We start from the raw sequence: 13,208 nt of genomic DNA, 5'->3' as shown, positions 1-13,208 counted from the left end.
TGGGATAGAAGTGTTCTTCATGTCCAGCGGCGTACAAAACGTCGATCCGGCAGCGCCGTCGCGGCTGTCTTTCGGTGCTCATGGAGCATACGGGCGTACCCTCGTCTCCTCCGGCCTGTTTCGTTCTATCATGTCAACGGGAGAAAAAGAATGATTAGCTTCTGGGCCGACGTTGTCTGATATGCTGGAACGGACACTGGGGCCTCGCCTCGTATCGCCGCGCGCTGTTTTCTCCAGAGCAGAGAGACTTTGCTGCAGTTTTAGTTGTGGTTCACCTCACCCACACCAATTCACCAACACGCCCCCTTGACTTTGAGCCCCTCAAGAATTCCCCAAATTCGACCTGATCCATCCCAGATCCAGACAACGGGGGGCGCCCGTCAATCTCGAGACCCCTACCCAGCTCCTTGTCCACACCCCCTTGTCGCCTTCTGGATCCTCTTGACCCTCTCTTGGCCCACGCTTGACATCTTTTGTCGCGCGCGAGCAACAGGAGCAGCTGGAGACGGACGGGACTTGACTCGACTCGGGCGACCCTGCTTTCGCTGAAGGCGAGGGCTCCAATCCCCCCCCGTCCCGTCCTGAATCTGACCTGACTCCTGTTAGGCGCAGGCGTTGTTGGCCCAAAGGCGAAGACTGCCTGGCCCGGCCTGGCCGCAGTCCCATATCCGATCAAAGTCTCGCCGTTCCCTCCCTCACCCGGCCAGGCTCTTCTCTCTGTTGTCCTCTCCTCATCCTCGTCGCTGGTTCTGTCTCTACTTGTCTCTCTCCCTCACTTCCGTTCCCCGCCTTCGCCGATATCCGCTGCCGCAACGGCGGCCCCCTTTCGCCCGCAGTGCTGCGAGGCAAAGCACAAGCTTAGATCTACTACTCTCCACGTCACATCTCATCTCTTTCGTGTATGGTGTCGTTGCTCTTTAAAGTAACCAACCCCATACCCGACGCTCAAGGTCCCCACTTGCAGCCATCCTCGTCGAGCACATCACCAAACTCTTGTTTGCTTGTCCCGTCGTCGGAACATGTCAGAAAAGCTTGCCTAAAGAATCGATCTTTACTAGTCTCCCGCCTTGGAGAACGGAACCGGGTTGGAATCTTGTTGCGCCTTCCGTCCTCCCACCTCCGGCTTCCGTCCGCGACCCTCGCTTGCCGCTTGATACAGCGAAGGGAATGGGAAGCATGCCTACCTGGTGCCTGCTATCCGTTTCCTAGTTGTTCATTCTCCGACACGACTGGTGCAGAAACCTGTGGATCCTCGGCGCCGTTTCCGCCTTCCAACACGTCGGCTTTTGGTACCTCGCCATACTGCGGCCGCTACTCTTCCAAAACCATCTCCACCTCCCACCATTCCCTCCACCGCGCATCATCGGATAACGGGTATTGCTAAGAGTCCATGGACTATCGGCTGATGCATCATTCACGACAATGACCCGTCCCAAGGTCCCCGAAGACAAACGCCAACGGACCGCCCAGGCCTGTGACACTTGTAAGCGCCGCAAGCAGAAGGTGAGCCCTATTTTCACTTGCAAGTCCCTGTCTCCCAACCATCAACTTCAGCCAGAACTCAAACGATGTTATCGTCACAATCCCTTTCTCTCCCTAGCTCCTCTTTACCGCCATTTCCTCAAACCCATGGCATTTGGGTTGTATCGTCGCCGTCGCTACGCCGTGGTTGACGGCGTTGCATATCATTTCGTCCGCTCCCCCACCATCCCCTCGCCCCGGCCTTGGCTAGTAGCCTGAAGACTCCAAATCGGTCACATATCAGCTCCCGATAATGGGAATTCATCCGCACATCACCCGCGTCCTAGTCTAAGTACCGGGCATCGTCTCAAATTCGGGATACCCTCCGACGCAAAATAGCGTCAAATCCTCCGATCAAGATTCCCATGGTCTTACAACTCGACTAAAACCCAGTTTCACTGCACATGCCCATGTATTTCCCTCCGGCCCTGAATATCGATGTTACGTTGCCAACCAGGTTCAACCATCTCAAGTGGATGGTGGGCAGATGTGTACTTCCCACAAATGTGTTTGGAAGGCGTTTCTTTCGCGGCATAATTCGCAATATCACTGGGTCATCGATTAGGGATGCTCTTCTTGAGTTGCCCGGGATATCCCCCGATTTTGAACAGACCTCGGCTGCCAACCCGGCGATCTGGTCACAGACTTCACCGGGGTCATTGGTTCATCCCATGGAGAAACCCCATCGTCGATCTACAGGCGGGTTACCATCTTGCCGGTCTCGTGTCCACTGCTACCTGGGGTCTGAATGACTTCAGGGGTCGGCAAGTGCTGGCCCGTTACATTCTTCTTCCTCCCCGGTCTTGATGGCGCCCTTCGTCTCCAGCCTGCTTCAATAACTGACCAATATCTTGAAAGTGCAACGGCTCTAAACCATGTACTACGTGTACGAAGAGGAGCTTGGTGTGTACGTACACACCGAATCACAGCTCCGACCAGACTCCTCCAGACCAATTAGCATCTCCTTCTAAGCGTCGCAATATTGAAGAGCTCCCCACAACCAAGCCAGCTGTCCCAGAAGCTGCATTTGCATCAGAAAGCCCCGCGACGGTCACCACGCCATGGGAATCACAGACGCAGCCACCGCCCAGCGAGGACAAGCCCCACGTCGGCTTCGATATAAAGCCGTCAATAGAGGAAGACCACGAGCCGACAGTAGGGGAGAAAGAGTTTGATATTCGTTCCCGGCACAGCACAGCCTCCGGCCCCGATGAAGAGACTCCCCTTTTCCAGTCTGTCAGGATGTTGCAGGACCCCACAGGAAGACTTCGTATGGTCAAACCCGTTGGACTTTTTTCGATCCAAAGATGCTGACTGGGTTGTAGTCTATGTTGGTGACTCGGCGTCGTTGGCCTATCTGCAACTCATAAGGATGATTGTAGAGGCCAGAACTGGACCCAGCGAATTCACGATGGATCCAAGCCGTCACAAAATCATGGAGGCCACCATAGCTATGCCAGCTAACATACGGCCGCCTCATATCTTACCTGATAGGGATACGGCGAATGCGCTGGTTGAGTCTTTCTTCACGAATGTAAGAGATTCCCTCTGTTGGGGAAAAAGAAGGTTCAATCGCTTATGCTTTCCAGACTCGCGGTTTCATCGAGGTATTCGACAGGTCTCTGTTCGAAAAGTCTCTTGAAGCGTGCTACACAGATCCTCTTACGGCGCAGTCGTCGTTTCTTTGCTTGTTGTACCTGACTTTCGCCATCGGCATGGTCCTCGCAACGCCGCTTCCAAACACCAAGGAGGATGTAATCTTCAAGAAACTCAAGTCTACCGAATTTGATCGGGCCGAGCTTTTCTTCAGGAGCGCGAAAGCCCTCGGCGATCCAATCTCCGGGTTCGAAGACGCAGACTTCTGGTCTGTACAAGCGCTGTCGTTGATGGCTGTATACATGCTCGCAGTGTCCAAGCGCAATGCGGCATACGCCTACTTTGGTAAGTCCAGCACCTCAGTTCCCTCCGTACGCGTCTTTGTTCACACCCAACCCAGGTATGGCTGTGCGTTCCGGCTTTGCTCTCGGTTTACACAGAGTTCGTGAAAATCACTTCATTTTCAAGAGCGAAGAGGTCAGATTACGCCGCAACCTCTGGAGAAGCTTGTTTGTGCTGGACCGATTCCTCGCCGCCTCACTTGGCCGTCCCGTTGCGATCGATGAAGAGGAATGCGCCCAAGAGGCTCTTCTGGTATTCGAGAAGAACTCCGACGGAGACCTGGTAGAGGTCACGAACCCCAATGACGGGCTCGACGCCGCTGTCAGATGCTGCCGGATTATCGGTCAGATATTGAAGAAGATATACGCACGAAGACGGATATCGGTGCGCACGACATCGGACATTTGGGAGCAGTGTGGCAACTGGCATTCGTCCTTGAGCGCTGATCTATCCCTGAGACAAGTGGCTGCCGATCCTAGCAGTCCGGCGCAGGGCATAGCGGCCCTTCACGTCAATCTCCTCTATTGTCACTCCATCATCCTGCTGACGAGACCATACTTCATATCACTGCTGAGCAAAGTCCACAACGAGCGGAGTGGTTTCGCTCTGCCGGTTCCGCGCTGGATCAGCCGCATGTCGAAGTACTGCGAAGCCTGTCTCAGCGCGGCAAATCAGACAATTGTTCTGGTCCAGCAGGCATTCGAGAGCAATTATCTGCCCCAACGCAATCCCTTCATCCTGTTCGTAATCCCCGCACATGCGAACCCGACATATGCTGACATCGCCCACAGTTACTTCCTTTTCGCCGCCTCGCTCATCGTCTTGAGCAACGAGTTTGCATCAATATACCCCAATCCAACTTACGCAGCATCCATATCGAACACCATCTCCATCATGAGATACTGCGCGACGAGCGACCCCCAGGCTAACAGGCTGCTCTTCATTCTCACGTCGTTCCGAGACGTCGTCTTCAATCTGCAATCCGAGCAGCCCGCCATGCCCGCTCCGCAGACGCTGTCACCGACGTCGATCCACGACCCGATCGGCAATCTTTTCAAGCGCTCTGCTGTCTCCCGCAAGAATTCATTCGCAACCGGCGCCACGTCTGGTCCCTTATCGGGAGGGACAGCGCCCAAAGTCATGGCGCCGCCTCCGTTGTCGATGAAGACCGAACACAGCTTTTCGACGCCCACGGGGCCGTCTGCCGGCGTTTCTCCTGCCGGTAGCACCCCCGGCATGTCCCAGAGCGACCTGAGCGCGAGGATGGGCGGCGACTCGGACATGTGCGACGAGGAGCTCCCCTTCGATTCCATGTGGGCCTTCGGCGCCGGCCCGGGTCCCGTGGCCGGTCCCATGGTGGCGAGGCGAAATGCACCACCACCACCCGGGGCCCCCGCACCGGCGCCGCCCGGCGTAGCGATTCCGGGTCAAGGATTTCCGGTGCAGGGCCAGGGCCCGCGGTTCCAAGGATTCGGAAACTACGTCGTCCCGGGCGGTCCTGGTCCTAATGGAGCAGGCGTACCCCCTCCTGGTGCTGGGGCCTACGTGGCGGCTTCGAGCGTGCCGATGTACGTCCCGGCGGAGTACTCATGAATTATTACCTTTCCACGTTGAGATCTGAGTCTCTCAATGTTTTTTCAACAATATTTACAACTTAGGAGCCACGTCGTTCAGAGCTCGGGTGGTGCCCGGATGCAAGGGGGGGGCGTGTGCGTAGCCGGGAGGTCTTTGTCTAGGAGACGAGCGAGGGAGAGAGAGAGAGAGATACCCTGTAGGTAAGTCGACCGAGGAAGATGGATGTTTGTGCCGTTGTACGAAATTACGGAAGGAAATTTACGATGTTGCGTGCATACCGTGCCCGTTGGAATGGAGCATGGGATGATATTGCCGGTCAGAGAATGGAGCTGTTCGGAGAAGGGGGGGGGGGGATGTAACGTCAGCAATCAGAGGAGGACACCAAAGTTCAAAAAAGAAAATCACGAATGCAATGATCGAAAGGTCGCCGAATCAAGAAAACAAATCTCAAATAATCACTTTGTGCACGGCGTGCTGTTTTGTGCATGATGATCATAATTCGTTTCGCGTTTAAGGGAGTGTGCCGTGGCTAGAGATAACACCATCCTAGGCCCTCGACAGTACAAAGTCGTACTCCAGTTTCCACGCCGCCTTTGGATCCGAGTCGCTCGCCCTGTATTCCAGAACCAAGTCCCTCTTCACCGCGAAGACGCTATCGTTCTCGAGATACTCGTCCTCGCTGTCGAACAACTGCGTCGTCACGGGCCTGTACCCATCCGCGGAGACGATGAAGTGCAGGTGCGCGGGGCGGTAGGGGTGTCTGTCGAGCAGCTTGAGGATCCGTCCGCCCGGGCCGTCGTCGGGGACCGGGTACGGGACGGGCCGTAGGCAGTAGAGCGAGTACCCCCCGTCGGCGCCGGTGCGGAAGCGGCCGCGGAGGTCCATGTCCGGCTGGTCCGCGTCCTGCTGCTCGTACATGCCGTTGGGCGCGGCGTGCCAGATGTCGACGAGGGCGCCGGGGACGGGGGCGCCGGTCTGGTCGAGGACGCGGCCCGAGAGGTGCGTGGAGGCGTTTTTGTATTCCGGGGAGGAGGCGTCCTCCGGGGAGGAGACGATGGAGCTGCCGTTGGGGAGGACGGGAGCGTTGTGGCGGTAGAAGGGGCCGAGGACGGCGGAGGAGGTGGGGTTGTGTGGGAGGGAGGTCGTGGTGCGGAGTTGGAGTTGTTTGGAGGTGATTTCGTCGACGAGGGACTCGAGGCCTATGATGTCGCAGATGAGTTGGGTTTCGTTGCGGGCGTCGTTGGACATTTGGCCGGCTTCGTTGATCTAAGAGGCAGAGACGTGTTAGTTCTGTACAGGCCGGATAGAACCCAAGGCATATGACGAGAAAAGGGGGTGCTGAAGAGACGTACAATGTCCACGCCAGCCATGAACTCGGCGACGGTGAGGTCGACTTCCCTCGCAAAGTCGTGGAGATGGCGCAACAGACTTGGCATGATCTGGGCGAGACGGGGGTTCGCGTTCGGCCCCGTGGCCGCGATGACCCGGGCCGTGAAGTCCGGGTCGTAGGGCGTCTGTCCGGCCGGCGAGCCGTCGTTCTCGCGGTTACTGTTAAGAGCGTTTGCGTCCGCCATGTTTTCTGATATCTGATTTGGGTTCAGGGGTTGACTGGGGTCGGTAGGGTTCGAGGCAATTATGCTATGGACGGGTGGAGGAGGGTTCGTCGGATGTAGTCGAAACCTTAAATATTCTCTCCACGGTTTTGTCGTTCTAAAACGAAGGATAATACTGAAGTCAAAGATGCTGGCGAGAAGACACCGCTGCGACGTCGTTGTCCTCTGCTTGGTGGTGTTCTCCCAAAGATGAGATGAGAAAATAGTCATCTCACCTCCTCTCGAAGAACGAATGGCATAGGTCGATCTCAAGCCCGGGAAGGACTTTTGCGGCCAGAAAGAGGGATTCAGCGAAGAAGGGGAAGGGGCCATTGGAGGACCGGAAGCAGCGGCTTCAAGCTCTCTCTTCCTGAATGGATCCCATGAAAGTGTCCGAGCAAGTGTCGACCACCTCACATCGTTCACCTGAACTCAATTGCTGGCGCCAAGGGAGTAAGCTGAGGTACCGAGATCATCATTTCAGGAGCTACATTCTCAGTTTGACATTGATGAATACGTGATAGCAGCAACGTTGTATTACGAGACCGGACTTTTCACTCTCAACGAGATTTCCCAAGCTAGGAAGATCTCAGCATAGGCAACTGCATAGAAGTAAATAGTGAAGAAGCCCCTGAGAAAGTACATGGAGTCAATACGCTGCTAGCGACCAGTGGAAGTCATCTCTGCTTACTATTATGAAGAAACCTAGGTGAGAGTCTCGAATTGATGTCTCCTTGGTTAGGTAGGGTCTGTGAGGGTAGTCTAAGGTAGTCGGCGTGCGTGACGGGATGACTGGGCATGTGCATCAAGTCCATCAGTCATCGCCTAAGAACCCGTCGTCTCTGCATCAACTACGATATCGATATCCCCTCCCTTTGATTGGCCGCGGCTATTTCTCCGGAGTGGCTTACGACTGCTGCTTGAGACACCAGTCTGGATCGTCCGCTGGAGGCTCTCCGGGGTTTCGTCAAGAATGGCGAAGACCAGACCCCAAAAGACCCGGCCAGAACACGGCCAGCTCCAGACCTCACCAAGGTCTGATCCAGTCCCGGTTCAAGAGGGCACGCGAGCGCGGGCACGTTTCGATGGCCCATCTCCGCCGGGGCGGATTTAAGCTAGGAATGCACGCCGACTGCTGCAGCCAGCTGCAATGCAACACGCCTTCGACCTTCGGGGGTTTTAGAGACAGCGCGTTGTGGAGAATCCGGTCAAGGGGAGAAGGAAAAAGAAATGATCGAGAGACTGCCGCCGCGATGGGTGTCAGTCGGCCTGTGGTTCTGGAGATCGACGGCCGTTCATGCATGTCATTTCTCATTTCCTTCTCATCGACCGTTTCTCCTGCCGCTTCCAGTGCAACGGTGTCTTGGCCACTCGAGTTGAGCCTCCGATTTGCCTCCGCCACTCGTGTCATTCTGCGTTGGACCGTTGGGTAGGGTGACGATTCCTACCATCCCGACCTTGCCTCCCTCGTCCCGAGTGACCACAGAATCTAGGCCCCCGGGGGCAAGAGTCCGGGTTCAGTCAAGCCACCTGCGACCGAATTCGAATTCCGATAGGGCCGTCCGGGGCGCCGGGAAGACCACCACCACCACCACCATAAAAGGGCGCAGATCACAGTGAAATCGTGTCTCAACGGCGAGGCCGTGGTTCCAGGTCTAGCGCCGTTTCTTCGTACGATTCGTGCATACCGGCGTGGAGTTGGGGGCAAGAAAAAAAAGCAACGTTCCCGCACGATTGGGTTTTGGTGGAGTTGAATAAGAAAACATGGCAGAGAAGGAGAGGGCCTGGACAACTTCCAAAGTCCCATCTTGCCTGACAAATGTATTCTTCTACACCGGTCTTCCTCTGGGCCCGGCCAGTGTGCCCCGGTGCCCCCCTCGGTGTGGATGTTTGCAACGGGGTTGATTCGGGGCCGCATGTCGAGGGAATATCAAACTCAACGCAGCGAGTCGCTTTGGTTGTGGCCCATGTGGATTTGCAGGGACTCGGAGCTCGAGGGAGTCTTCACAGTGAATCGTTGAACCTGACCTCCAGTCTCATGATCCTCGATACTCCATCGGGAAAGCCATTGATCCCAACCAACCCGCAGCGATAATCATCTTGGCTCTCTCTTGTGGGGAACCAACACCATCCATCCAAGAAACACCAAAGTTCCACCCGCTCCGGCATCTCGCGATACCCATCTTGGCAAACACCAAGCAGCTGAACATCAGTTCTAGTGCGACTCGACCTACATCTTGACTCGTCGTCTTGTACGACCATCCGTCTTCCCCATCCCCTTGGCAGGCCCATGACACATGCACCACACATTCGCACAGACAAAATGACAGCATCGTCCCGACTTCTGCGCTTTTCAGCCTCCAAGCCCCGTCCGAGAAAAAGGGGGGGCATTCGGGCCGTGGCAAGGAAGAAAAAAAAAAGACGGGCTGCACACCCACAAGAAACAATAGCTGCAAAACTTCGAAACCTGCGTGTTCTAGTGCCGAATTTCTCTCTCTCCTCGCCCCCAACAAACTTCAATGCATCAACATTCCAACTGAGGTGACAGCGTCCCTCCTTGTCTCTTGTGGCTTCCACGCCGTCCATTCACGTCGCAGTAAACATGACCAGCCCGTTAGTGGCCCACCTCACGGCCCCAGCCGTTTCCTGCCCCGAACCGTTAGCGCCTTCAGCGGGGTCCAAGAAACCCACCCGCCCGCCCGCCGTGCGCCAGGGCCGCCGGGCGGCAGGCAAACACACTGCACACATACAGTCCACCGCCGATGCGACGTCGTCGGTTTCAACGGACGCACAATGTGGGTTGGATTTTCTGTGAGATCTGCGAATCCGCGTTTCTGTGATCTCGGTGTCGGAACGCCGAGACCGCATTGGCGGGGAGGGGGGGGGGGCGGCTTTTTGGGACAGATGGATTGTTGAGCCAGCCCCGGCCGGTCGTGGTGTAAGTGGATGGTAAGTAGGTGAGGATCCTGGAGCCGTAGTAGAACGAAATAGACCGAGCCCGACTTCGCCGACTTGATCAGTCCTAACAAAGATGGGGAATTTCGACCCGAGATGGGATTTCTGATGACGTCTGGTGTAAGTTTTGTGGATGGGTTGTGGTTCGACTTTTCCTGTGCTTCGGCGTGGGGCACTGCGCGTTTATGCTCCTGATATGAAGTCGGTAAAATATCCATGAACGATGGAGATATGCTGGGGCGCTGGATTTAGTCCAAATCATACTTCGTCTCAGTTGATATTCGTTAAATTACATCCCGCGAGGTGTAGTCCACACTGCCTTGAGAAGAACGCCATTGATCTTTCGATGTGAGCACTAATCACAACGTCTGAGTCCAAGTGACTATACACCAAGTTTTGTACAGAAACAACCAGTAAGATTAGACAAAACGTCGACTAGCGCGGCTAAGTACAGAATATACACAATAATTGAAGCAGCCTAGTATCGTGGTTACCAGCCCTCTACCATATCTGAACCCATTCAACCTTGGGTTGTCTCCCCCCTTATCCAATCCCGTTGTCCCCTATATAAAAAAATATCCCAAGTTCAACAAAAAGCCGTAGCGCCTTGTACACCTCCTTTTTACCAGCTCTTGGGTCCGAACTTCTCCCCTGGCCCTGGCACCGTCTGAACAGCGGTGCCTTGCGCATCCATCGTCGCCGTCACGATGTCGTTACCCCACCACTTGGGCGGCTCGATCTTGTTAAGCGTGAAGGCCAGGAAAATGATCAAAGTAGCAAGCGCCAGACCCAGGTCCAGACCGGACGAGGTGAGGTAGTTGAGGCGCGACCACCAGCCAAAGTGTCTCTTGCGGATGTGGTGCTGGAAGATGTAGCCGACAACACCCCAGCTGAGGTAGTTGAGGGGCGTGGCAGGAGGGATGGCGCCGGCACCGCCGAAGATGACGGGGGCCATGAGGTACTTGACGGGGGACTTGGGCCACTTCAGGGCGGCGAAGTAGATGATGACGGGGAGGATGGCGCCGAGGCCGAAGAAGATGAAGAGGCCTGAGTAGACCTGACCCGGGGAGAACATGCGGGCTGGTCCGATGAGACCCCAAATGACGGAGGCGGCAAAGAAGACACGACCGCCGGGGCAGCTGAACTTATTCTCCTGGTGCGGCGTGCAGACGTCCGGGATGTTCTTCAGCGCGGCGTTGAGCACCGCGATCTGGATGAAGCAGGAGAAGGTCGTGGCCACGACCTGGCACATGAACATGGTGCGTGGGGGAATCTTCATGTAGTGGCCGAACTTGAGATCAGACACGAAGCTGAGCGACTGGGACATGGTGATGTAGCCGAATGTCTTGAAGCTGGAGGGCTGTTAACACTGATCAAGCTGCTTTTCTGGCGGTCAAACTCACATCATCAGGGCGAGCGGCCGTCCGGGTTGGATGTAGCCGTAGATGAACTCGGTAAGCACGTTCAGGCCGATCTGGTTGTTGGTGATGGCCTGGATGATACCGATGGGCAGCGAGAAGCCGAAGGAAATGGCGACGGCCAGAAGGAAGGCCCACCATGTCAGGTTGGTCGGATACGCGAGGACGGTGACAAAGCCAAGGCCAAGCATCTGTAAAAAGTTAGTTGCTGAGTCCGATGAAATCTCGTGTCCATTAACTCACAATCACGAACAAGCCCATGTACCACCAGGTCGGCGCCTCCTTGTACTTCTTCATCAGCTTCATGTGAATATCTGGCTTCTCCTTGGTGCTGCCGCGGTACTGCGCCCAAATCTGCTTGCCGTTGTGCAGGTAGGTGTAGACAATCAGGGAAGCAATGGCAGCGAAGGACAGGCCGTAAGACATAGCGAACGTGGTGCTGATGAACAGAGGCGAATAGTTCTTGTAGGCCTCCTCGTTCAGCGTCAGCTGAGGGGTCAGGATGCGGCTGGTGTTGTACGGCTTTCCGGTGTTGTCGTAGGTGCCCGAATCGCTCATGGGCAGGAACTGGGCGTACCAGACACCGGAGTAGTGGAAGACTGAGCAGCCGATCAGGAAGAATGTGACAACACCGATGAGGGTGTTGGCAATGGCGTGCCTGTGAACTTGTCAGACTGCATTCGTCACGCAGTAATGGAATTACTCACCATGGAGGAATAAGCGGAGAGCCAACGAAACCGGAGATCTGAGTCCAGTCGAGGGTCAATGGCAGCAGAGACAGACCGCTGGTACCACCGAACAGCTGGTTGATGATCACGTTGTTGGGAGCGATCCAGGTCGCGAATGCCATGATGCTAAGGAATTGGGCCAGGAAACCCGGAATCCAGTAGTAGCAGAAGGAGGCCAACACGATGATGGAGAACCACTTGTATCGGGGCATGCTGCCACCAATAAAGCTCGGATCAGGCCGGTCGTTCTTCTCGTACATGGCGTTCATCAATGTGACGGAGACCAGGTTTCCGGGCCAGATCATGGCTGCCGGGTAAACTGAGGACAATGTTAGTAAGTTTGTCCGCCACCCAAATTCAAACATACATACCGAGGAACTTTCTCATGATGCCGGCGATTCCGTAGCCAAGCGACTGTGTCGAAATGGTGAGGAGCAGCTGGAAGAGAATACCAAAGTCCTGCTTGTAGAACACAAGCTGAGCCAGAATGATATCCGTAGCGTACGCGACAGAGAACGAAACACCAGCCATCACAACGATGATGGAATGCTCCTTCACGTTGAACGGACCCGGATTCAAACTCCACTTGATGCCGAATGTCTTAAACTGCTTCGTTGGCATGACCTTCGCCCATCCGTGTCCCATAGGCCAGGCGATAATCTGAGCGATCAAAGGACCAAGACCGATGGAAGGCTGTCTCAGTGAGAAAAGAGTGTTCATGGAGGCACCAACGGTGACCAGGAGGAGACCGATTGTCCATGCTCGGATCGTGTTGCATGGCACATCTTCGTCGTAGTTGCGGACGGCGGCGCGAACTTCGGGATACGGTGAGTCCTCCTCCTCCTCAGCCTTCATGGCGAGCTCATCGTCGACCTCTTCCGTCGGAGTCGAGGCCTTTCGTACTCTCGTCTCGTATTCTTCGGGCAGATTGGGATCTAAGAGAAGTTCATGTTCGGACCCTTGCTCTTCATCATCAGAGTAACCGGCATAGACACTAGACTCACCCCATTGCGAGAGGCGCTCCTTCAAGTCCTCGACCGGATCAGGCCGGTCTTGGTATCTCGACGTGGTCGAGTCGGAGGCAGGGTTGATCTCGCGCCCACTGACTTCAACCCCTTCCTGTTTTTCGTCGTACCCGCGATCGTGGTCTACCACCATAGGTCCGTAAGCCGTTCCAGACGACTTGGCACTTGATGGTTGGGCCATGTTGAAGGTATTCCCAGACTGAGTTGGCAGCGAGGGAGCACAATCATCGACGCAAGGGCTAAAACGTCCAAAAGGAGGAAGAAGGCAGTGGGTTTCTATATAGGGGAGAGTCTAAAGTGTCCAGGCGGAAGCGCGGTTGGAAGACGGGTAGAGGGAAACCCGCTGAGCTACGAGCGCCGATCCCAGACGAACATGAAGCAAACGCTAATGGAAACCTTTTGGATGTACCCGATAAGCCTCTGATGAGTTCTGCGAGGCTAGTGGTGGCGTGATTG

At 55.6% G+C, this 13,208-nt stretch overlaps 3 protein-coding genes across 3 annotated transcripts; 1 reads left to right on the top strand and 2 right to left on the bottom strand.

Moving 5' to 3' along the window:
- Positions 1-1,422: 1,422 nt before the first annotated feature.
- On the top strand, positions 1,423-5,052 carry CkaCkLH20_08404 (uncharacterized protein; the record flags this gene model as incomplete). The annotated part of the gene is made up of 6 exons (XM_038891119.1): positions 1,423-1,503; positions 2,380-2,791; positions 2,847-3,055; positions 3,111-3,462; positions 3,518-4,199; positions 4,251-5,052. The coding sequence occupies 6 exons, from the start codon at positions 1,423-1,425 to the stop codon at positions 5,050-5,052; spliced, it is 2,538 nt and encodes an 845-aa protein (XP_038743493.1).
- A 528-nt stretch (positions 5,053-5,580) lies between these two features.
- CkaCkLH20_08403 (dioxygenase) lies at positions 5,581-6,608 on the bottom strand (the record flags this gene model as incomplete). Its single annotated transcript, XM_038891118.1, has 2 exons — positions 5,581-6,300; positions 6,387-6,608. The coding sequence occupies 2 exons, from the start codon at positions 6,606-6,608 to the stop codon at positions 5,581-5,583; spliced, it is 942 nt and encodes a 313-aa protein (XP_038743492.1).
- A 3,595-nt stretch (positions 6,609-10,203) lies between these two features.
- On the bottom strand, positions 10,204-12,933 carry CkaCkLH20_08402 (small oligopeptide opt family; the record flags this gene model as incomplete). Its single annotated transcript, XM_038891117.1, has 5 exons — positions 10,204-10,933; positions 10,985-11,190; positions 11,243-11,657; positions 11,707-12,046; positions 12,099-12,933. 5 exons carry the CDS (start codon positions 12,931-12,933, stop codon positions 10,204-10,206), a joined length of 2,526 nt encoding a protein of 841 aa, XP_038743491.1.
- Positions 12,934-13,208: the final 275 nt, after the last annotated feature.

This window comes from Colletotrichum karsti (assembly GCF_011947395.1).
Source record: "Colletotrichum karsti strain CkLH20 chromosome Unknown Scaffold28, whole genome shotgun sequence".
Classification (NCBI taxonomy): domain Eukaryota; kingdom Fungi; phylum Ascomycota; class Sordariomycetes; order Glomerellales; family Glomerellaceae; genus Colletotrichum; species Colletotrichum karsti.
Note: the sequence above shows the minus strand (reverse complement) of the source record. Positions and strands in the feature narration are given on the sequence as shown.